Below are 25198 nucleotides of genomic sequence, written 5' to 3'. Positions count from 1 at the left end.
TAAGGTAAGAGTCCTGAAGGATTCTCGACAGAAGACACACAGAGTCAGAGCTTTATGGCTAACTGTGCCAGTTGTGCTAATTATTAATGTAAGATTTCAAAAGTTTAAATTTTCACTTAAGAAGTTATGTTGTCTTTGTTTTAGAATAATAGTGAATCCCTGTTTTACTGCAGTTCAGACATGTAGACTCCTCCTTTCTTCTCACACACAAACCTCTGCTACTGCTATTAATTATTGATTGATTATGTCAAAAAGGTTCCTGCATAGTTCCAAGTAATGAATGAATGATTTAACAGTTTAAAAACACCTTTCCTTTTAAATGTCAAGAAAGATGCATTAGTTTTTGATTTTTAAAACTCATCATAGAACATATTATTCTTTCACAAAATGATGCTCTTCTGTTTTGTGGCATGCAAAAAAAAAAAAAAAAAGAAAAAAGAAAGAAATATAGTTTATCATGGAAACTAGAAATTGGCTACAAGGATTTTGGGAATCAAAGCTTTATCAAATCAGAAATTGGAAACTGTCCACACAAAAAATCTTAGATCGATGTATCACAATTAGCATCTACTTCACTTTCAAGAAAGGAGACCTGTAATCTTCTGCTCCCCCCTCCCTGAAATCAACATGTTTAGCTATTTTTACCTTGACATGGATAGCACATTCCTATTTTATATTTTTCCACTTTATACAGAAATATTGCTTAGGGAAGGACATTTCAGTGTAATTTGTACACATTTCTGGTGCATCCAGTTCAAGGGGTCAAGTACTGAGTCTTGTAACTATTGATTTCATGTTTTTCCCATGCTCCTACACACCATACTTCTTTTTATTACAAATAATCCCAAAAATATATCATATATATATGATATATGATTATTTATTACAAATAATCCCCAAAATATATCATATATATATGATATACTGTATATGATTATTTATTACAAATAATCCCAAAAATATTATATATATACAGTATATAACTTTTATAATGGAATTTTATGAAACAAGGATGACCTCCCATTTATGTATTTTGAATCTTATGAACTTACTGGTGTTTTCCACAAGATACTGAACCACCTGCTCACCATATAGTAAAGTCTCAAATTAATAATAAGGCCTTTTTTGTTATTGTGTAATTGGCGTATTCCTTTATTCTGTGATGACTAATAATCTATTTTAGTTTCAAACTACACAGCCTGCTAAAACTGTGAACCTAGCCCGTGTGTGTGTGTGTGTGTGTGTGTGTGCCCAGTGCAGACTACAACCAGTTAGCTAAGATCTAAAAGCAGTTTAAATGATTATAAGGTGGTTGCAGAGTGAGCTAGCCTTTTACTGAGAGGGGATTTTGGTCTCAATTTAGTTAATTCTTGTTTTGGATCAAGGGAACGCTTACCTCAGATGTCTCTCATATTGTGTTTCCCTTTGTGTGATCGATTGAGTAATACCACCTGTTCCTCGTTATTCTCGGCCCCCACAGAGAATTGTCTCCATAGACTAATCTCACATCGCTTCCCAGATTACTTTTTGTTTCTTACCTTTGGTTTGCATCGCCAGGTTGATAAATTCTGAAAATCCCAATGTTCTCTTTACTTAATTGAGTTTATTGCTTTTTTAGCTGCTTTTCTTATTGCATCTTATTTCACCTGCCCTTTTTTGTTAGCATTTCATCAATAATGTTTACTTTCTATTCATTTAAACTGTCTGTGGGCTCACTTTTCTAGTTTTGGCTCAGTGTTTCATGACAAGCACAAAATATGGATTTTAAAGATCAACTGGAAGCACCCATGATTTCATTTCATTATTTTTATTTTGTCCTTGTGGTGTGTGTTTCCAGCTTGATTCTGAAAACAGTTTTAATTGGTCATCTGAGAATATTTTGACCTGCAGACATTTCTCCAAACTCAGACCGACAGGTCTCTGATGATTTTTTTTTTTTTTCTTGACGTTCCTGTTGATATAGTTAGGAAATCTAATAGGTTGTAGTTTAATCAAGAGCACTGATCATAGCCAATTAAATTCTAACCTTTTTGCTCTTTGCTGGTCATATCGTATCTTCCACACAGACTAACAGCTCTGCACCTGAACAGGAATATAAACTGATACTTTCAGACTTAATGCTGTAAGGAAAGAATTGGATTATTTTACTGTTTGCATTCCTGTACAATAAATGCAAGACCCATCAAAGTGCAGTGCAGTGCTTGCAGCTCAGACATTCCACATGGCAGCAGGTTTCTGAGATGTGGCTAATGAGATAGTAATAATTTCTGACTTTTAGACAGCATGGAGGTATGACGCGAAGGAGTTTGATTGAATGAGGTAAGTCTGCAAGGGTAGGAGGTCTATTCTCATTACCATAGGCATCCTTCACATGGACTTGTCTCCATAATTATTATGTATATTTAATCCCCACTTTGTGCACTTTACCTCAGTGTCCCCTACTGTTCTAAGTAGAGATGGATGTGAAATATACAGAGAAGTTGAACTTTTAGTGCAGAGTGGAATCATTTGAAATTAAATGTGTTTACTAAGCAAACACCCTGATAAGGATTTTCTGATCAACTGATCAAAGTTGTTTAAAATTACAAAATTAGCCAATATAGGATCCTGGTCTGCTTCAGTCATTTCCACTTTATTGTAACTTTGGCCCTCTTAATACACACACCAGTGACCTTCTGGACATTACCACATCGTTTTTCTTTCTTTCTTTTTTTTTGGCCCAGCTTATGTTTTCAAAAGAGCCAACTAAAACAAAAACTAGAGTACTAAAACCTTCCAACAATGTGCCATGTAAAACAGACATAACTTTATAATATATTAAAAATAAATAAATATAAAATAAATATATTTAATAAACTTACATCTTGATCCAGTTTACAATATTCCAAGAAGACCAGCTTGAACATTTGATAGGCTCACAGTAGCATGTTTTCCTTCTGTTTTGATATGACTAGTTGATAATTTGGCTCGTAGCACATTTTCAAAATTCAGTGAATTATTTGTAGCTAAAACTTTGAAGGTTTTGGAATTTAATGACTAATTTTCTTGCTACGCTTTGAACAGGTCATGTAATCCAACACCATCAGATAGGACACTGTGGCAGCCAGTACAATCTCACCTTTTCTGTGACACTATAAGGGATGAAAAACATTGCTTGAGGTTGTTAGGGGAAAAAACTATATTTGTTAGATCAACACCACAATGTCAACAATCTAAAAAAACGCCTTTTCTGCCCCCTTACACAACAAACCATCCTGTAAGATATAACCTGGCTAACTGATATAAAATTACATCAACATCGACGACTGGGAGTTGACGTTAACCAAGGAATTTAAAAAATAAAAGGAAAATTACAACAGATGACAAACTTACAATCATGAAGTGTATAAGTCCTTTAAAAAAGGACCAATATTAGAAATGAGAGTCTTTTGACTTACCTCCTGTCTGCCTCACTATTTCTGACAATACTCTGACGTCAGCATCAGATTATTTTCTCAACTCCCTCAGATAATTGCCTTCTAAGAGATTGACCATTCTATTTAGTTCCTGATTAAAAATGGGTCTCTTAACTGCCACTTGGATGTTAATTGATGTCACTCATTCGCAGGCTGATAATTTGACCAATGGGGCATTTAAGTTTGGAAAATTGGCTCTCGGCTGGAACTGCTATCCTGTATTTTTAGTGTGAATGAATGTGAGATTATATGGTCCATATTTTATTCATAATGACACTCCAGAGTTCAGCATGATTTCTAGCATGAACGGTTTCGGTAACATTTCCAGTACATTTATGGTCTGGTGTTTAAAGTTCAAATAGTAGAAGTAGTGGGGAAGAGAAAGAGAATCTTTGCTCAGTAAAAAGCAGTTTTTGTCATTCTTAGTAAATGACAAAAAGCAGTTTTTCGTTTGTTTAAAAGAAAGGAAAAAACACAACAAAACCTACCTATTTAATGTAGCTTGACAAAAGTTTTAATGAGCCTAAATGTCAAGTCAAAACAACATACTGAAATAAAAACAAATAATTATGCCACATCTGCATAGTTCTGCCAATGTAGAAGAGGGTTATCTGAAATCAACTTGGTAAAATAAACTAAACTAGTGGGAATATAAAATTGTCATCTAAATTGTTCATTTTGCTGAAATAGAGCTACAAAGAGTAAAGTTTGTAAGACAAGGACATTACCTTTTTTCAGGCTTGGTAACAGTTGGTAGTTTGTCATCGATGAAGACAGAATTAAGGGCTCTGTGTAATCTCTGGAAAACAATCAACACATCATGTAATTTTAACACTTAAATGTTTTGTCTTACAAACAGCATGTTCAACAGACTAGAATATTTAACTCAATTCATTGAGTGAAAAATACATATGCAGATAGATTACACAGACTAATGTCTTCAAGCTTCAAGAGATGCAGAAAAAAAAAAAAAAAAAAAAAAAAAAAATATATATATATATATATATATATATATATATAACTATATATATATATATATATATATATATATATATATATATATATATAGTTGTTGTAGCTGTTCTTTTATATAGTATGTATATATAAAGATTGTTATTTTCCAAAGTTACATTTCATCTGACACAAGAGGAAATACTCTTGCAGGTTCCAACAAGGACCTTAGAAATACAGTGAAGTCTAAAAGTACCAAGATAGCTAAATCAACCAAATATGTAGCTTTAAAAAAACAGTAAAACTTCTTAAAGTTCAACTTTTGTGTGCTTTTGTGCATTTAAAAGGGTAAAAAAAAAAGCAACAAACACTTCAAAAAACAAGTCAGTTGTATTACAGTAACAGCTGTTTGCAAACCTGACTTATTTAATTAATACTATTTAATTGGAAACTTAAAGAACTCAACAAAGGTGTGATGTATGCTAAGCAAAAGTACCACTAAATAATTAACAGTGAAATTAACAAACCTCTGAGGCACTACAATATTATATCTTAATTTTTGTACTTTAAAATTAAATTTTCTTTTGCAGACAGCATCTTTCCTTTCAAAGACCTTTTCTAAGATACACTGAGAAATCTTCTCCTGGTAATTGTGAAATAGTCTCCTAATGTTTCTGTTTATTTTTTTGTTCAGTTCAGTGAATCGGTACCTGACTAGTGTGCAGCCAGTATTTGGAGCGTGGCTCCTTGACCCTCGGGATCACTAGCTTGTACACAATGTGTTCCGCTATCGTGGTCAGAAGAGATAAGGCCACGCCTACACACAGCATCACAAACAGACCAGAAAAATGCTTTATGCCCATCTGCAGTGTCTGGTGAAAGAGAGGGAGAGAGAAAGTCAGATGTAGAGAAAGAAAGTTAGTGAAACACAGAACCAAGTGGGAGACTTCAGAGCAGAATAAAGACACATATCAACTGCAAACTAATAGTTTACATGTAGGGCATACAATGTGACAATTATCAGGAAAAAAAGACAACTCAGCAAGAATTCTCGGTTTTCTCTGTAATGCTTAGACCAAAGCATCTAAGACTTTCTGCTTGATAGTCCAGGACAATAAGACATTGGACACTGATGTTGCTTGTTATGTTTGTCTCTCATCATTATTTTGGATAAAAATAAGCTTAACTTTCAATTCGTTATGGAATCTGGTTTACTTATTCAACAAAAGGATAAAGAAAAAAAAGCTCATTCACTTCTACCAAGAATACACAGAACCATCATCCCCTAATGTTTTACCTTATTGACTATCATATGGATCTAAGCTTACAAGACTGAATCTATTGGAATTTCAATTTTATCACAAACCTCAATGTTTGGCAATCCGCATTTAAGGTGTTAGACATTTCACAATGGACCACATGTTGCAGTTTCTGCAGCTCTGCCTGCATTCTCATAAGAAAACTATTTACTGCTGAGCATGAAGTAGCTTGTGATATGGTGCCAGCTACAGTGATTACATTATAAAGTCCAGAATACATGATGGATTAGATTCATCATTGCAGTATGTTAACTTGGCCAGCTACCTCTGATGAAACTTTGCAGAGTGGAAGCCCAAGGTTCTGTAAAAGTTGGACAGGATGGACATTACTGGTAGATGATTGCTGGGGAAGAAAATCTCTCAGGAAATGTTCAAAAAACAAATTATTTATTGGACCCTGAGTTTATATTGTTGGGACAGAAGAAGAGTAGTTTTAGCAAAAAATTGTGACCAAGCGTGTTGGGTTAGAGAAGATACCAGGAGGAGTAATATCATTCATCATTTTAAATAATGATGACCTCAACTTTTCTGAATCTGCTCCTTAGGATAAAATAATATTGCATAATGCATTACTGTGCATTCTATATATTGCATAATGCATCACTCTGCATTCTATATATAAAATATTTATATTTCTAATAGTGTGATCATGTTTCTCAATTAAGATTTGAGCCAAATTTCTTTGTATTTTAATGTCCTACATTAAACTCATCTTTATTATCAGCTTTCTCTAAATTTATTGAAGAGCAACGTGACGTTTGACCTTCCAAATTAAATAATATTTAATTTATTGATCTAGAATAATTTCTTTTGGAAAGTCTGAGGGCTGGATGAGTGATTCATTAGATTTTTCCCCCCTTTTTGTAGCGTTTTAGAATCTCCAGGCTTAATTAAAAAAAAGTACAATACATAAATAAATAGAAAATGCTGAGTAGGACTAAACCGCGCCAGGCTGCTCGGTAATTCATGCTGCTTATATCCCATTATTTTCCTGCTGATGTTGTCCAGCTCTCATTTCTAGTGTATGAAAGGTAACGCAGGTAACACAGAATCTACCTTTACTCTACTTTGACTTTGCACAATTTACCTGCCATTTTTAATCTATCAGTGTATCCTCGTGATCTCTGCAAGGTACCTGTGTGGAAAAAGTTGTGATATTAAGCGACAGACAGATAAAAGAGAAGAAAAATATATTATCCGAGCAGCTGTCTCTGCTCTAACTTTGCGGAGGCTAGGTTGTGATGCTGAAAAATGAAATGCACCTGGGGCAATTTAAATGTCTGCTACAGAAGATAGAATCTACAGCACATCTCAGTGGCTACGCACTAGAAAATGGCTCACTTTGGCGTTACCGACTGTTTGGCATTGCAATATACCCTTTATCCTACTGATATGATCCTCCTGAATTATTTACATTCAGGTTGCATATGTATTGAGGTTATGCTGTCTTTTGCAGGCACATTATTATTATTTTTTATTAATTTGATGCAATCATTAACAGCAGAACTTAAGCTGACCGCCATTCACTTCAAAACATATAATCATGCAGACAAAATAATGACAAAGTTCCCCTGTGTGCACTTTTACTGAGTCAGGAGCAATTTTGGAAAACTACATCAATGCTACAACAATGTAACTGGTTGGAAAGATGGCCTGGTTGAAAATGGATAACTGCTTGGAAATTGCAGAATAGCACAGACCACGGAGCATTGATTGCTTAGAGGGACATAGGTGGTTTGACAGCAGGAGAGTCAGAGGCCAGTGTCTCAATTAGAGAAGAGCAATTACTGTATAAGGAGGCTGTGGAGAGCAAGGAATGGGTTTTCAGAGTTGGACCAGAAAGTTGGTGAGACTACAAACCAAATCCCTTGTGTTGAACGACCTAGAATGGAAACATTTCTATTTATTCATGGGCCTTCCAATAGTATTCACAACCCTTGAACCTTTGTGATATTACCACCAAGATCAATGTGTCTTATTGAGTATTTATGTTCAAAATGAGGGGATGACTGTGAAGAGAAAGGAGAAGAATGTGTGATTTTCATAATGTTTTATAGATAAAAGTCTCTATGTGTGGGATGCATTGAAGGATTTGACATCGATCCTTACTTGTATATAAGTCTGAAATTTGACTGAGTCACTTTAACACTATTGGAGCTTTGTGTTTATGTTTATGGTTGTTTATGGTGAGCCTCTATAATGTTGAAATGGCTTTCCACTTAAAAAAAAAGAAAAAAGATTTGTTCATGACTAACTGTTGCTATGCCAGCAGATTCTCTCCCTCTCAGCTGTGGATCTCTGTAGCTCCTTCAGGGTTTCCTCAGGCTGATTTATGTTCCCCTTCCTCCAGTTTACCTGGACAGTCATGTCTTTGTGCAAGTGTTGTCCCATATCATTTCCATTTTTGCATGACAGAATGAACCGTGCTCTGTAATATATTTAAAGCTTCAACACAACTTTATACCTGACATGTCTAGTGTGTATCTTGTTCCTTGATGCGGCTTCTTCACTAATGTTCTCCAAATAATATGAGTTCTTTACATAACAGTGACATTAAATTACACACTGATTAACTTGTTTTATTAATTAGGTGAGTTTTGCATTTTATAAATTTACAGCTATGATGCATAATTATTTTTATGAATCAACACACAATAGTGCATAACTGCAAATTACAATACATTGAAGTTTCTGGTTGTAACATGACAAAATGTGCAAAAGTCTGACGAATATGAAGGCCACTAAAGTGACGATATTGTATTTTAAACACCCTGAAAGTTTATCTTAGAGTTAAATTGTTCTTTTGCTCTTTATGTGAGATAAACAGCAGCACATAAACTCCATTCACTCAACACCTTCACACTTACCTCAGTCACAGCAAAGCTGCGCTTTCCGCAGGGCACAACCTTGTACCATTTGTCATGCAGCATGTCCATAAACCCATCGGATTTGTACTGACTAACAAGCTCTGAGAAGTTGGAGGTCAGCGGCGAGTTCTGAGGGAGGCCTATGCCGTATCCTGCCCATAGCAACACAGAAACAAAGCAGTCTCATTAATAGTTATACTTTTGTAGGTGTAAACATATAGTAAACATGTATTTCACTTCTTTTGAGAAGTCTCATAAATAACTTCAGTGTTCGTCCACGTGTCTCAGCAAGCCAGGAAAGTGTGACAAATTCTGCAACAGCCAATTACAAAAGTAACCTGGTTGCACTGATTGATTTGAATTGTATCCTGAAGGCTTAAGGGTGCATTAAGTAATTAACAACAGCACTGGAATCTGGGGCTGTGGTGGCCTGTAATGGAAGCAGGCGCCATGGGAACATTTCCACAGCGGGAGGAAGAGGATGACTAAATGGAGCAGAGATTAACTGTGGACAGTGGAGATTGTAAGCTTTTGAAAGCCAAAAAGATTAACTACTGTGCATATGTTGAGTGATTGATATTGTTAAATTTAGGGTGTTTGAAATGAAAATTGTTGTTTGTTTAAAACCATACTGGTATGAAATGAAATTAAATCAACATATCAAGAGTTAAAATGAGTCTGTCGGTTAATAACAAACAGAACATTTATTCAAATGAACTAAATATTATGTCTCATTTTTGAATAAGAGTGATTTTAATTATTCACCTAGGGAAAAGTCAGAAATGAAATGGGATTTCCTTTGCTCTGCTCGACTGATTTGACAACAGAAAACAATCAAAATTTTGTCCCAAGCTGAGCAGTAAGATTTGTGTTTTTACTGATCCTGACAACTTGCATGGATGCAGACATGACTCAGTAGACAAGAGGTCATCTTTTAATTAGAAACAAAATGGGTTTGGTTGGTGGTAAAATTGTCTTTGGGAAAGACAAATTGTCTTTGGGAGCCTGTATTTTCTTTCTAACATCTTAATATGCGCTCTTTCAGTAAATGCAAACATCATCCAAGAATAATTTGGAGTTACATTCAACATAAAAATCTGCAAATATATGTATCCGCAAATACTGAACTGCTAGTAGGCGGGGCTCCTGTACTGTAGATGTGTGCAATTCTGATGGGTTGCAATTAACCCTCATTTTCTGTTGTCTTTTTTATATTTTTTTCATTATCATTACTGTTGCTTACTAAACAAACAAACAAACAATTGTAAAGCTCATAACATTCAGATATTACCTTCTATGGCAAAAGGTTTCCCCACTGTAAGCGTTTTACAGTCGGCGTCTATGGAAACCTCATAGTCCAGCAGGGCTTTATCCATAATGAAAGCATCCAGTTTCTGAGGGTCAGCCCTGTAATAAGACAGACAGAGGACTATAGAGGAGTCACCATCATCCCTTATCCTATTAATTAGCATTTCAGTTACCTTTTGCTCTGGGAGGCTAAAGGTTATGTGTCTCTTAGTTGTGTTGTGAAAGGTGAGGCAAAAGTTTATCTTGTTCTTCCAATGAGAATTATTCAGAGGAACATTTCAAATGTGAGGCAGCGAGCTGCAATGGGAAACGTATACCGACAAGCAGTTTCTATGTTATATCACAGCAGCCATTGTAATATTGTGTTGCATGTCACTGTGGGTCTTTCTTAACCAGCACATGAGAAACAAATATATACTGATGATGCAAGCTAAATAGTTCCTTATCTTATAAAGGTTTAACCAAAAATAAACAAGGTTTGATTGTCTAAAATGAATTTGCACCAGTTGATGGTTCATCTATTTCTTCCAGGGGTGTCAACTTTATGCTGCAACACTTTAAGCTGTAGTCCTCTCATCTGAGAAATATAGGGATTAGGGAAATGAGAAACGAGATCTGGTGTAATCGTTTTATGTTTCGAGTAGATTTCTCTAGGAAAACTTACACAGTTTTTCACAGAAAAGACAACAAAAATGTACTGTATATACAGTTGTGGTCAAAAGTTTACATACACTTGTAAAAAACATAATGTCATGGCTGTCTTGAGTTTCCAATAAGTTCTACAACTCTTATTTTTCTGTGATAGAGTGATCGGAACACATACCTGTTTGTCACAAAAAACAGTCATAAAGTTTGGTTCTTTCATAAATTTATTATGGGTCTGCTGAAAATGTCACCAAATCTGCTGGGTCAAAAATATACATACAGCAACATTAGTATTTGGTTGCATGTCCCTTGGCCATTTTCACGGCAACTAGGCGCTTTTGGTAGCCATCCACAAGCTCCAGGCAAGCCTCAGGTCGAATGTTCTACCACTCTTCTTGACAGAATTGGAGCAGTTCAGCTAAATGTGATGGTTTTCTTGCATGAACCTGTTTCTTTAGCACTGTCCACATGTTCTCAATGGGGTTTAAGTCAGGACTTTGGGAAGGCCATTCTAAAACCTTAATTCTAGCCTGGTTTAGCCATTCCTTTGCTACTTTTGATGTGTGTTTTGGGTCATTGTCCTGTTGGAACACCCAACTGCGCCCAAGACCCAACCTTCGGGCTGATGGTTTTAAGTTTTCCTGCAGAATTTGGATGTAATCCTCCTTCTTCATTATCCCATTTACTTTCTGCAAAGAACCAGTTCCACTGGCAGTAAAACAGCCCCAGAGGATAATACTACCACCACCATGCTTGACAGTAGGCATGGTGTTCCTGGGATTAAAGGCCTCACCTTTTCTCCTCCAAACATATTGCTGGGTGTTGTGGCCAAACAGCTCAATTTTTGTTTCGTCTGACCACAGAACTTTCCTCCAGAAGGTTTTATCTTTGTCCATGTGATCAGCAGCAAACTTCAGCTGAGTCTTAAGGTGCCTTTTCTGTAGCAAGGGCTTCTTTCTTGCACGGCAGCCTCTCAGTCCATGGCGATGTAAAACACGCTTGACTGTGGAGACTGACACCTGTGTTCCATCAGCTTCCAAATCCTTGCAGACCTGCTTTTTGGTGATTCTTGGTTGACTCTTGACCATCCTGACCAATCTCCTCTCGGCAGCATGTGATAGCTTGCGTTTTCTTCCTGATCGTGGCAGTGACACAACTGTTCCATGCACTTTATACTTGCGAATAATTGTCTGCACAGTTGCTCTTGGGACCTGTAGCTGCTTTGAAATGGCTCCAAGTGACTTCCCTGACTTGTTCAAGTCAATAATTCGCTTTTTCAGATCCACACTGAGTTCCTTTGACTTTCCCATTGTAGCTTTTGTGGCTGAGTCTAATCACTGGGTCAAATGAGCCCTATTTAAATGGGCTCATGAGAAGTCAACAGCTGTAGTCAATCAAAATCACTTACAAGAAGTGAAGAGGCCATGACATGAAGCTAATTTGATTGACACAACTCTCTACATCACCAAACTTGACAATTTATGTTGCTGTATGTATATTTTTGACCCAGCAGATTTGGTGACATTTTCAGCAGACCCATAATAAATTTATGAAAGAACCAAACTTTATGACTGTTTTTTGTGACAAACAGGTATGTGTCCGATCACTCTATCACAGAAAAATAAGAGTTGTAGAACTTATTGGAAACTCAAGACAGCCATGACATTATGTTTTTTACAAGTGTATGTAAACTTTTGACCACAACTGTAGATATTCTATCCTGGTTATATTTTTATACACAGTCAGTGGCTAGCTTTTTAAGTAAAGTAATGACAGGAATTAACAAAAAGAAATAGTTTTTTCCCTCCAAACCCATCAGAGAGCAGAAAGCTGACAGCAAAAAAATATCACAACAATGGCCTCTTAACTATACTGATAGGAAAGCATCTGGAGTGCACACAATGTGTCCCAGCATTCATCTACCACAGCAAGCTGTACTAATTAAACGAGAGTGTTGACACAAATTGTGCAAGCACTCCTCAGGCTAAAGAGCAAACACTGTGTGGTATTGTTCTGCAAAGCATTATCAAAACTAAGTGTGGAATGTCATATTGCAGACAAGGTTTTCAGACATCGCTGCAATATAGTAAATTACTGATCTTCAAAATCATGTGATGTTTTTATCTTTGGAGGTTTTGTCAAAGAAATTAACATGTTTACTAAACAAATATACATCAGCTTAGGCTATTTAGGTTTTAAAGCTAAATTTCATATTTAAAACATGATTTCTGGATAATATCCTTTACCACGTTTTCTGAATTTAAGCTGCTTTTTCCCCTCTGGGCTCATTGATGTTTAAATCTTCCAAAATGTAATTTATCTCTATATGCAGTGCTGAAGGTTAGTGTTAAAATAGCTTTGTTAGAAATATTTGTCTTGCCTAAAGATCTCATGAAGTGGCCTTGCATTTTTTTCCAGAACTTTGTAGACCACCGGCCAATAAAATCAATATCTGTCTCCAAGTTCAACCAGTTTATTTAGATTCTTCACAAATACATTAAAATGAGTTGAGATGTTGAAGCTCTGTGTCAGGCCTTCAGAAATTTCAACTCTGAAATAATGAAATAGACTTTTTAACCTCTATTACATGTTTTATTTTTTTTTTATCAAGGGCAGCATTTGAAATCCTGCTCTATCCCTAACTCACTGTTGCTGGCTCATTATACTGATTTGAAATATGTTGAGGTTTTCAGCCTTCATCTTAAATCCAATTTATTTAGTTAATGAAGCCACTATTTTCAAAGAAGATGGAAAAACATGTCTCCTTTTCTGAAACATCCTCTTTTCTGGTGACAGAACATGTTTTTGTGTTGGTGCATGAAAAATATCACAGGATTGTTGCTGCAAATTATGTTAGATGGTAATATTCAAGAAATGTGTATAATTACATACGTATACATTTTAATATATGTGTTTCGACTAGACGCTCTTGTCAGATTAAAAGTACCTGGTAGGAACTTTATTTTTGCTTATTTTGGGTTTTTCTGGCTTTGTAGTTTGGTTCATTTTTTATCGGCTGAATAATGTGCAAAACTGAAAATAAAACTGGGCCAAAATTTAATCTATGAGGTACACCAGAAGTAAACTCCTCACTCAGTCAGGCTAGAAAGTTTTTGAAGAATCTTTTACCAGGGCTGTCAAAAATTGTGTAGCATACTCTTTCTGCTACTTTAAAACACACGTATGAATGTGATGACTAATATAAAACCTACAGTCGGTTGTTTAAATTCTGATTGCCAAAAGCAATCAGAACTTAACTGTAGCTACTGTAGCTACTGCTACAGCAGGTTTTTAAGGGTCCAAAATAATATGTAAAACCATCCCCAAAAAGCACCTATTGAATATATGGCTGGGTGGTAATTTAAATTCATATGACATATTAAAACAGAAGTAAGCAGATAAATTATGAAAGATTGACCTTTGATTTTTATTTTTATATTATGATAAATTAAGATAATCTTCAACAAATTTCTATCCTATTAATACCAAGCCATACACACATCCGTCATTAAAACCAACTCCAGGTCATTTTCACTTGAATCAGTGGTGAAAGAGTTCTCTGTTGAAAAAGAAACATGCGATTAAACTATTGCTCAACCTTGTAGAACCTTGGTGTAGTAGATTTTCTATAGTTAATGTTTCTTATAAGGAAATATTTTTGCTAAAACATTCAAACATGAATCCTATGCTTCTGTTGCAGTTTGCATGTTTCTTGTTCGGTTGAGTTTTCTTTCCAAATGTCTCCTTCCTTTGCCTTCATTCGAAATATCTTTTAATTGTTCTGTGAAGGTTTTTGCTGATGTAAAGTTTTTTGTCCTCATAGTTCACTCCTGTTATTACACTAGACAGTGGTATTATGCTAGAACTCTAAAAAGCACAATGAAGTCGCTGATACATTATGCCTCGTCCCTGGCTGACTGCACCTTAACACAATGGTTAGTTCTGCAGCACACTTGTGACATGATGGCAAGCTGTAATTCTCTACAGAGGACATTATTCCTGTGACACTGTAATATATATATATATATATATATATATATATATATATATAAATAAATAAATAAGTAAAAAATAAATCTCTTTTCATCCTTGTAAATTGTGTCCTTGCCATGGCCTGTGTTGCAGCTGCCTTTTCCCACTATATTCAGCCATGCTCCACAGGGATGCCAGCTGAATGTTGAAGCAGCTTAGGATGACAGCAGTGGCAGGGTAAAGAGTAGGGTGGGATCTGAATACAAACAGACAAGCTTGGGGTGGGGAATGACAGCAATAGGGTTGAAATATTTCCCCCTTTTTTTTTCTTCTTCATAAATGCCGACATTCCTTAGGCGCGCATGCATCTTTTATCAAAGAAGATATCGTATTCAGATTTGCAGAAATGGCATAAGGAGATAGCTGGGTCAACATTATGAAAGATGACATCAGAATATGAATCTGACTTTTATGTGTGCCTGCATGATATACAGTATACACCCTCTATCCGATCTGTTGTCTTACTTTAGATGATGTATGCCATCTGGTGTTGCTGGAACATTGTATCTTCTCATATACTCATGCATCTCAGGGAAACTCTTCTTGACGTAGTCCTCTGCACTGCTTTCTCTCACTGTAGCAAAGCGGAATCCCTGAGAGGGATGGTGCAACTGCAGAGGCGAAGAAAGAAACCAAAATTTCACCTTTAGAATAACTTTTACTTAAATAAATTATCATTCTTCAGTTCAAATCTATTGTTTTTTGGGGTTTTTTTTTAAGCCATCTTAGTGTTCTGGTTTATAATCCAACATAACATTTGGTAAAAAATAAAGAAATATAAGCCCTTGAAAACTGGACTTGTCTAACAAAACAACTACTTGTGGAAAATTAACTATTTAAAGTGTCATCTTTTACCTTTGGATCATGTATCCCTGACAGCTGCTCGTAGGTTTTCTCCCCAACCATGACCGCAGCCAAGTTAGCAGTGTAGGTGGACAGACAGAAGAGGCAAAAGATTGCCCAAAGGTTCATCAGCAGGCGACCAGTCCAGCACTTGGGGGGTTTGATGGCTACTGTTCTCCCAAAGAGAATAGCATAACACACGTTAAGGGCCGAGGAGAAAGAGAAGACGCGGTCACGATTGCGTCCACGAGGGGTCATTCCAAAGGGGCTGTGCCACTCATATAGGGTGAGGAAAACAGCGGTGACGTGGAGGGAGACGAAGATGCCAAGCCACATAGACCAATGGAGAGGCCACATGAAGGCGCCAATGGGTGCAGCTGTGTCACGGGTCCGAACCTACGCAGGGCAGGTGCAGAAAACTTTAGAACTGAGTTGACTGAAACATAAGAGTTACTATCATTTTAATACTATATTTTCTAATTCATTTGTTGTTCTGTTTTTTCATCCCAACTTAAAATTGTAAAAGTTTGACATTCCTTATGAAGAAACAAACTGAAAACATATTAACTTTTAATAGAGAATCAACATGGGTGATGATGTGATACTTTATGCATTTGTTTGAGGCAGCCTGTTGGAAACTCTGTCATAATCCTTATAGCTCAAAACTGTGTGTAGTGTCTTAAAAATAATGAAACGTTAATATCCTGGTATTGAATAAAATCGCAACAAAATTAATCAGAGAAGGAATAGCCATTCTCACCATCCACATACAGTATCTAATAGTGATTTCTGTCAGATTTTTTTATATCTTAGAAAATAAAATTAGGTTTTACTTAAAAGTTTGGAAATGCTTCAAATTAAATTTGATATTTTTCCAAAAGTTTCAAATCTGGGTAAGATCATTTTTACAAGCAATAGATTCTTTTCTACCTACATGGGGAATTTGCTTATAAATATGTACTTTATAGAGACACAACTAAAAATAAAGCCATTGTTAGCAATAGCTAAAGGAAAACAAATCAGAGTACTCTACTCTAGTGAACTGTCAACCCAAACATAGCTGAAGTTTTACCTTTCCAGTTACACCACAGGGGGAAGAAAGAAAAGTGATCACCACCATCACTCTGTCTGTCTGCTGGCGAGAATAGCTATAGTAATTGTAGTAATAGAGTGCCCCCACGAAGCTGCACACTCACCAGTGCAACCCTACATGGGGAATTGCATTAGGGTCCAATAAAGTAAGACTTGCTGTAATAAAGTCCTGCTGTATTGACAGCGACCACCAGAATACCAAGCAGAGAGAATTTAAGGGAGGACAATGACACAGAGAAAAAGATAGGCCAAAGAGAGACTGAAATAAAGAGTAGGAACTGGGACTGAACAGGCAATCAAAAAGTAGTCAGAGTGAGAAGGATAGTACTGACCAGAATCCCCAGGCTGGTGGAGAAGAAGGGTGATGTAAAGTCAATGACTTGACTTCTGGCTGAATTAATGCTGAATGATGTCACTGCCAGGTGGGCAGCACCACTTAGTAGATCGCCTACCAGTCCCGTCCAACGCCCATTCTTGTACCCTCCATACTTCCCGTCACCAACAATATATAGGTCAAAAGTAAAGCCAATATCCTCCGCCAGCTTTTCCAGCAGGTCAACGCAGTAACCATAGCAACATTTCTTCAGTTCTGTAGGAACAGATCCGTTATGTCCTGCAAGTTTCTGGAAAAGTCCTTTCAAAACCGAGGTCTCATTGGTAAGCGGGTCCAAGCAGAGCTGGCCTGCTGGACACATCCCATCTCCATCCACCTCACGGGTAAACACAAACGGATGCTCCACCAGCGTCACCACTCGCATGTGCAACCGCGCAGATCGGCGCCAGTCTCCTCCGCTACCAGACCCTTGATGGCTTGGCCAAGCCCCCTGGTCCATTAGAACTCTCCCTCTGCGCCAGCGTCCCAGACGGGTCCAGGTTGGCTGGCCAAGAGGGTCCAGCTGGAGAGACCAGATGTAGTGATGGGCCTCTGAGATGATATTCTGACTTTGGCTTTCTTTGGATATGAAACCACTTTGGCCCTCAAATGACGTGTTGGCCAGAAATCTAAAGAAAAAGGAGGAAGAGTGAAAGGGTGAAAAAATACAAGAAACAAACAGGAAAAATGTGGAAAGAAAAAGGACACAATAGAAGTTAAAAAAATATTTTTTTATCTTACTTGACACAAAAATTTAAAATAAACTGCATACTAAATATTCCCTAAAAGTGGACTTTTAGGATCATTCTAAACCCTCTATTATATATTTCAAGAATCACCATAAAGTCAATAAACATACCGGCACAGTGAACTTTAAAATATCTTTGGAACTATTAAATGTATATAAGTATTTTGCGTATTCATCAAATCATCATCTCAACACTTTCTTTGTAATACCACATCATCATCAGATCTTTATTACAGACACAAAAAAGTTTCATAGTAAAAAGATAAAATAGACAAAATAAGAAGTAAAAAAATCAAGATAAAAATAAACATGACACATAATATAATAATATTATTCACTGAGTCACAAATAAATAATGGCGCCAATGATCCATTGAGGAAATTCTCACTGTACTCAGTGCAGGGTTTACTAAAATTGCAATTTTTTTATTGCATGACACAAATAATCTACACATGCATTTGTACATACGATTCATGAGCACAGCTGTACACGTGGACACAGAATTATGTACAAATATATGGCTAGCCATAGAACCATGTTCTTATTGAATACATGAAATTTTTCATCTTTCATGTTAGCAGAGTAGTTAAATAGTTTCTTTTTTGTTTGTTTTTCGGAATCCAGCAGGAAAGAAACACTACGACATAGTATATAAAGGTGACATGAAAGGAAAAAGAGACATTGCTTCATTTTTTTTGTTTGCTTTTACAAACAAAAATCTGAAAAGTGTTGTGAGTATTTTTATCGCAATCCCTCCTATTCTGTTACCTCTAAATAAAACCGAGTGCCACCAATTGTTTTAAGAAGACCCTTAAGTTGAAAGCAGAGTAAATAAAGCTGTTCCTTTAAAAACTTTAGTGAGCAAACAGTTTCATGAAAACCAAGCAACACGCTAGACAGGTCTGGGACAAAGCAGTCTGCCTGTGAGAACTCACTGGCCCGCGGATTTGCAACAGGAATCCAGACCAACTCGTTCCATGGGTGGAACAAGAATACTTTCTGCGCACTTTACCTTTTCATCATCCTGAACAGCCACAACAGTCGGTGAACCCAAATATTTGCAGGTTTGTACCATCACCACAATGATACATTATTAAGTGTTGTGTTTTAGGACATGGTACAAAAAATGGCACCACTGCAAATATACAGACATGGCTATATAACAGGACAGAAAAGTGAGAATTAATCTAAGATGCAGATTGTGCATTCCGGTAATCTGGTCATTGTGGAAAAGCGGCAACAAAATAAGTAGCATTATTATACATCATGAGCCAAAATGAAAAAGTTTAAATGAAAGTATATTCATGTGTCAAAAATGTCTGTTCACCGATGTTCTCCATTTAATTTGACTGAACTGGAGCAATATTGGGCAAAGAATGAAAAAAGCTGGTAGAGGTATAAGTGCCTCAATTACTTTAGCAAAAATATAAGCATGATTTGCTTTTCAGATTTGTATTTAAAAAATAAAAATCTTGAAAGCTATGAATCGTTTTCTTCCTGCTTTACAATTATGTCCTACTTAGTGTCTCCTTTTCAATATCTATAGCTGTAGCATAACAAAATGCAAAATAACCCACTGAATTAATTAGTTCTGTTAAAAGGAAAAACAACCCTTTTTGTGTCATATGTTTAAAGGAGCACACACTGAAACAACACAGAGAACAGCTTAAATCATAAAATAAAGTTAGATATTCAACAGAATACTTCCAAAGTGCCTTTTTAAACTCATTATCCAAACATCCAATGTTATCCGTGTGTGATTTACAGACTTGAGTTAGTTTCTACTTGGTTCTATACAAACAGTACTGGGCCTTGGTAGCCTCAGTAACTTAGTGGAGTGCTTGAAGTGTTTGTGTGTGTGTTTGTGAGTGGGACTGCACACGACAGAGCATGGTCCAGCGGTCAAGCCATCTCTTAAACTGAGGCATGCCAGCTGTCTGAGAATGTCAGATACCAAAGCAGATGCAAACACTTGCACCCAAACAGAGGAAAATACCCACACCTGCCCACTGAGTTGTATAAGCTTGGATGTGTGAAAAAAATAAAATAAAATTGAATTTACTGTGAGCAGGTTGATGTGCCCCCCTCTGGCATGCCCTCGGGAGGTACTGATGTAGCTGATGTGACCTTTTCCAAAATATATCTTTTCTGTCACCTTGCTCAATGGAAAAACACCCTTTCCCAACTACATGTTGAGTTTCACAGTTGTTTAACAGGTACTAAGCCAACCTGACAACTCCCCTACTCTGTTTTAAGGTCAGTGTTTTTACTTCCGCCATTAGTGAAGAGCAGCTTTTCCGACTGCACACAGTGGAAACAAGACACCTTTTGCACATTCCTGAAGTGGAATGCAATGTTTTTCTAACTGCTGAAGTTGATATGTTTTTATATATATATATATATATATATATATATATATAGGAGACACATACAACACATTAAGGCATTTAAATACTGAAACCTGAAGGTTAGTGCCAGGTTGTTTGAACAGACATAGAGAAAGAAAAGGCAAGGATGCAGCATTACAAAGCTAATAGAATACCGCAGATGTCAGAGGCAAACCGAACAGCTGGCCCTGACGCTGACCGCCCTTGCTCGTTTATAAATCATTAATTTTTTTCTGATTGAAAACACATGCAGTGGTTAAAATGACATACAAATTTCCACTGTGTCTAAGCCTCAATGGCTCTTTTGTGCCATGAGTGAAAAAGCAAAGCCTAGGCTGTCATATAGGCTGGGAGCAGAAGTGGAAATGGAAAAATTACTTGTTCTGTTCTGTCAACACCATATTCACATGTCCATCACTAGGAATTTAGCAAAGTGTATTTTTCATTTATTTATTTATTTATTTATTTTGCCAAAAAGACCTTATAATATATAATATAAACTATCACTAGCACATTTATGAGAAAGCTTTGTATTGTAGGCTACTGTAAAGATTGAGCTGGAAATAATCACAACTATGTTTAGAAGGGTCAAAAAGATGCTCTTAAACCTAAGAACACTTCTCCAGCTATCAGAAAATAAATGTCTTGGCATCATTGTGAGGTTTTTTTTTCCTGCTAGTGGTTTTGGTGGAGACAGCAAAGAACAAGGAGGACCAGCTCTCCGGAACCAACAACTAGAAGATTACAAGTTTGAGAAAAAGAAGCATGATCACCAACACGTCACAGCAGGTGCTTTAGATTGGAAGGACTAAGGTAGCATTAAGTTTTTGAATAGCCCCAACCTTGAATCTTTTAAAAATGCAGGTGATGTGGCAGAAAATAAACCCAATTTAAATGAGCTTTACCATGTCTAATAAGAAGTTGAAACGAATATTCCTCTAGAATTATAGCAGGACATTGTTAATGCTATAAAACTGTCTGGTTTCTCTGCAGCTAAAATCTGCAATAAACTCAAACGTTTGCAATATGTTTGTTTATAATCAAAGTTGATGACATTCATGCTTACGATGAGAATATACAAACCTCCTCTGACTAGCATAGTACATTGTGCAACTTTTTTTTTTTTTTAAATAAAGCTCTCTACACTGGTTCATTTGTAAGTAAAAATAAAAGTTTAAGAAAATTAGCTTGACATTGACTGGTGTGAGATTGAGTGCTTTGGTAAATGTCACAACTTCCTTTGCTTTAGCTTGAACTGCTACATTATTTTTCCATCTTTCTGTTTAGTTCTGCACATGCAACTTTATAGTGCAAAATATAAAGTTTATGAGAGGAATAGTCTGGATTTGTCAAAGTAAGGTTCTGTAATATTTACTATTTACATTTATTTTTTTTCTTTACAACATGACAGAACATGACAGTTTCCAGATTGGATCCAAACTGTGGTCTGCAAGTCAGTGCCCTCTGACCTTAAAACTTATGCAACTCAGATGGAGTGTTACTGACCTTAAAGCTAAGATTAAATAAAGCCTTTCATTATTTTTATAGAAGCTGGGATGCTTATGTTTAGTATTTCAGTGGAAAGAATTTACCACGTCAAACTGACAAAACATTTACAAAGTTTAAAAATGACAAGAGACACAATGCTTGGTTTGCCACCTCCTCCCTCTCTTTCCTGGTTGAACAAAACCAGCCCAGACATGTTTGCGTAACACTTTGTTTCCTCCTATTCAGATCTACAAGCAGCAATGATGGGTGTAACCACTGAGATTAACTGCAGCAACAAGTTTTTAGATCAGAGTCCAAACCAATTCTTGCTCATAGGAAGTCAAAACTTAGTCTCTGCTACTGAGACGGGACAATGGCACAGAAAGGACTTCAGCTAGACGAGGACAAATATTCTTGTTCCATCTGTTTGGATCTGCTGAAGGATCCGGTGACCATACCCTGCGGACACAGCTACTGTATGAGTTGCATTAGAACCCACTGGGATGAAGAGGATCATAGGAAAATCTACAGCTGCCCCCAGTGCAGGGAGTCTTTCAAAAGGAAGCCTGTTTTGAAGAAAAGCACAATCTTAGCAGATTTAGTGGAGGATCTCAAGAAAACTGGACTCCGAGCGGAACTGGATGACCACTGCTATGCCAGACCAGGAGATGTGGCTTGTGATGTTTGCACTCAAAGGAAGTTGAAGGCTGTTAAGTTTTGTTTAACCTGCCCCGCATCTTACTGCGAGTATCACCTCCAACCTCACTATGACGCTCCACCTTTACAGAAGCACAAGTTGGTGGACCCTTCCAAGAAGCTCCAGGAGAACATCTGCCCTCATCATGGTGAGGCGATGGAGATGTCTGGTCACCCTGATCAGCAGGGTACCTGCTTTCTCTGCTTGACAGATGAAAATAAAGACCATAAAAAAGGATCAGCTGCAGCAGAAATGTCTGGGAAGCAGAAGAAGCTTCTGGTGAGACGACAGCAAATTCAGAAGGGAATCTGGGATCGGGAGAAAGAAGTGAAGCTGCTTCGGCAGGAGGTGGAAGCCATCAACGCTTCAGCTGATAAAGCAGTGGAGGACAGTGAGAAGATCTTCACCGAGCTGATCCGTCTCGCCTGGAAAAGAAGCGCTGATGTGCAGCAGCAGATCAGATCCCAACAGGAAAGCGAAGTAAGTCGAGTCAGAGAGCTTCAGGAGAAGCTGGAGCGTGAGATCACTCAGCTGAAGAAGAAAGACACTGAGCTGGAGAAGCTCTCAAACTCAGATCACAACCGGTTTCTACTCAACTACCCCTCACTGTCGATACCCAGTGATGCGACACACTCATCCAGCATCAAAATCCGTCCTCTGAGGTACTTTGAGGATGTGACAACTACTGTGTCAGAGCTCAGAGATAAACTGCAGGACATCCTGAGAGACACATGGACAGACATCTCAGATGCAGTCGCTGAAGTGGACGTTTTACTGTCAGAACCAGAACCAAAGACTAGAGCTGGATTCTTAAAATATTCACAAGAAATCACTCTGAATCCAAACACGGCAAACAGCCATTTGTTATTATCTGATGGGAACAGAAAAGCAACGGTACTGAAACAGAAGCAGCTTTACTCTGATCATCCAGACCGATTCACCAGCTGGCTCCAGATCTTGAGCAGAGAGAGTTTGACTGGACGCTGCTACTGGGAGGTGGAGTGGAAAGGGAGGCGAGTTGACATTGTAGCTTCATACAAGTCAATCAGCAGAGCAGGGAACTTAGATGATTGTGAGTTTCGATCTAACTACAAATCTTGGTCTTTGTATTGCGACAGAAACGGTTACACGTTTTGGCACAACAGAATAAAAACTCCAGTTTCGGGTCCTGTTTCCTCCAGAGTAGGAGTGTACCTGGACCACAGAGCAGGTACACTGTCGTTCTACAGCGTCTCTGGAACCATGACTCTCCTCCACAGAGTCCAGGCCACATTCACTGAGCCGCTCCTCGCTGGAGTTGGGTTTTATAAGGATGGGATTTCCGCTGAGTTGCTGAAACTGAAATAGTCCAAAGGGATTTGAGCTCATTATTGTGCCATTTCTTGTGTCACTCCTCTGAGATTAACTCTTTAGGGTGCAATGCGATTATCATTTTTATGGTTTTATGTTGTTGGAGTTTGTTTAGGGGTCATTCCATGTTGTTTCTGCTCACATAGACCATCACTGTTAAGAAGGGTGTTTATCCACCTATTCCCTAACCACACATTCTTACATGATTCAGTTCTAGCCAGTAAAATTGTAAAGCGATGACATTTAAAGCAGAGGAGTCCTGGTGGGATTCTAAGCTGGAGTATGACGCCTGACTGAATCATCGTTTGCGCAGCAACCTTAAATCAATGTCATGCCCCACATGTTCTGGCCTCATATGTCACCTAAACATATTCTAACTCATGTTAATATTCTTTAATGAGCAAGAGAAAAGTTGAACATTCCCATATTACACGCTTCAGAAAAGCATCAAAACTGCTTTCTCCTGACACCAGAATTATGGGGGGAAAAGAATTGCTGCTCCTCTTCTAGTCACACATAAGCATCTGCCAAGCGCATTGTTTTTTCTTAAACCAATCTTGCCTGAAGCAAACTGTTTTACTTACACTGGCTCAGGAACAAACACCTCTGAGAAGACATTTATCCAACAGCATTTTCTATCTTTACAGGCCATCAGGCTGGCAGATCAACGTAATGCCCCTTTCTTTGATGGGTGTGATTCCCTCTAACAGAAGTTATGTAAACGTAGATCATCTCTGGTGTAGTGAAATTTGCAGTGCCTATATATATACTTTTTAGAGAATTTTAAGAAAAGAATCCTCTTGTTGATCATCTACATTACATGTTATATAAAGTTTATTTAACTTGGATACTAGAAACTGGTGGAAGAGTCCAACAGGAGGCTCCAAAGAGGCTGATGATAACACTAAAGGATTTCTAAACAGGCCTTGTGTTGCATTTCTACATGCGACAATAACCTCCTATACTCGCTGCATGCCAAGATAAAAAATTATATATATATAATGAAATCTTCCTGACAAAAATCTTCTAAAACCTTAGTATTGGCATGTACAGTATTATAAGCTACAATTTAGGCCACAGTGAAATATGGTGGTGGCAGCATCATTCTCTGGGGTTCCTTTTCTTCAACTGGAACTGTATTTTTGTCAAGGTGAATTAAGTTAACATGTCATATTTCAACACACCCCCAGACAAGAAGACTAAAACATGAAAATTAATCAAAAGAGTCGTGTCTGTTTATTGAAGGGTGTCTGTACATATCCAACAAGGATGTTAAACCTTTGGTTTTCAGTCTGTTTTTACTTTTTTTTTGTAAATGGGAATAAATGTGATTTTTTTATTCATTCAATTGTACTGGATAAACATATTAAAGGTCAAATAAGCTTTGAAAGTCTTGACTTATGACAATCTGTTTTTACACTATAAACACCTGCCAATGAATACAAAGGTTTAGATTTTCTAGAACCGGCAAATAAAAACCTAAATTGAGACATGATGAAATAGTCATTAAGTGGGAAAATATTCTTCTTCGAAGCAACATTTCTAAAATACTTTTATTGTTTCAGATAAATATCTAAATGGTAAGAAAAATATTCAGACTCCTGAAACTGCAGAAAAAAATTCACACTGATTAACACTTTTTT

The 25198-nt window shown here is 37.1% G+C and overlaps 2 protein-coding genes across 2 annotated transcripts in view; one reads left to right on the top strand and one right to left on the bottom strand.

The window, feature by feature from the left end:
- Nucleotides 1-25198, bottom strand: part of grin3a (glutamate receptor, ionotropic, N-methyl-D-aspartate 3A) — a 51615-nt gene that overhangs the window by 5717 nt on the left and 20700 nt on the right. The window contains exons 3-9 of the mRNA XM_032569384.1: nt 16845-17514; nt 15433-15816; nt 15043-15188; nt 9884-9999; nt 8593-8744; nt 5117-5278; nt 4184-4254 (exon numbers count right to left, since the gene is read on the bottom strand). Of these exons, the coding sequence (XP_032425275.1) occupies nt 4184-4254; nt 5117-5278; nt 8593-8744; nt 9884-9999; nt 15043-15188; nt 15433-15816; nt 16845-17514 (1701 nt within the window). The remainder of the gene's footprint in view (nt 1-4183; nt 4255-5116; nt 5279-8592; nt 8745-9883; nt 10000-15042; nt 15189-15432; nt 15817-16844; nt 17515-25198) is intronic.
- Nucleotides 21796-24945, top strand: LOC116724062 (tripartite motif-containing protein 16-like). The gene has a single exon (XM_032569385.1). It carries the CDS (start codon nt 21882-21884, stop codon nt 23550-23552), a length of 1671 nt encoding a protein of 556 aa, XP_032425276.1. The 5' UTR covers nt 21796-21881; the 3' UTR covers nt 23553-24945.

The sequence above is a fragment of the Xiphophorus hellerii genome, chromosome 8, assembly GCF_003331165.1.
Source record: "Xiphophorus hellerii strain 12219 chromosome 8, Xiphophorus_hellerii-4.1, whole genome shotgun sequence".
Lineage (NCBI taxonomy): Eukaryota > Metazoa > Chordata > Actinopteri > Cyprinodontiformes > Poeciliidae > Xiphophorus > Xiphophorus hellerii.
Note: the sequence above shows the minus strand (reverse complement) of the source record. Positions and strands in the feature narration are given on the sequence as shown.

Excerpts from the sequence above, each read along its gene's own strand:
- LOC116724062 (XM_032569385.1), top strand. The coding sequence starts at position 21,882 with ATGGCACAGAAAGGACTTCAGCTAGACGAGGACAAATATTCTTGTTCC.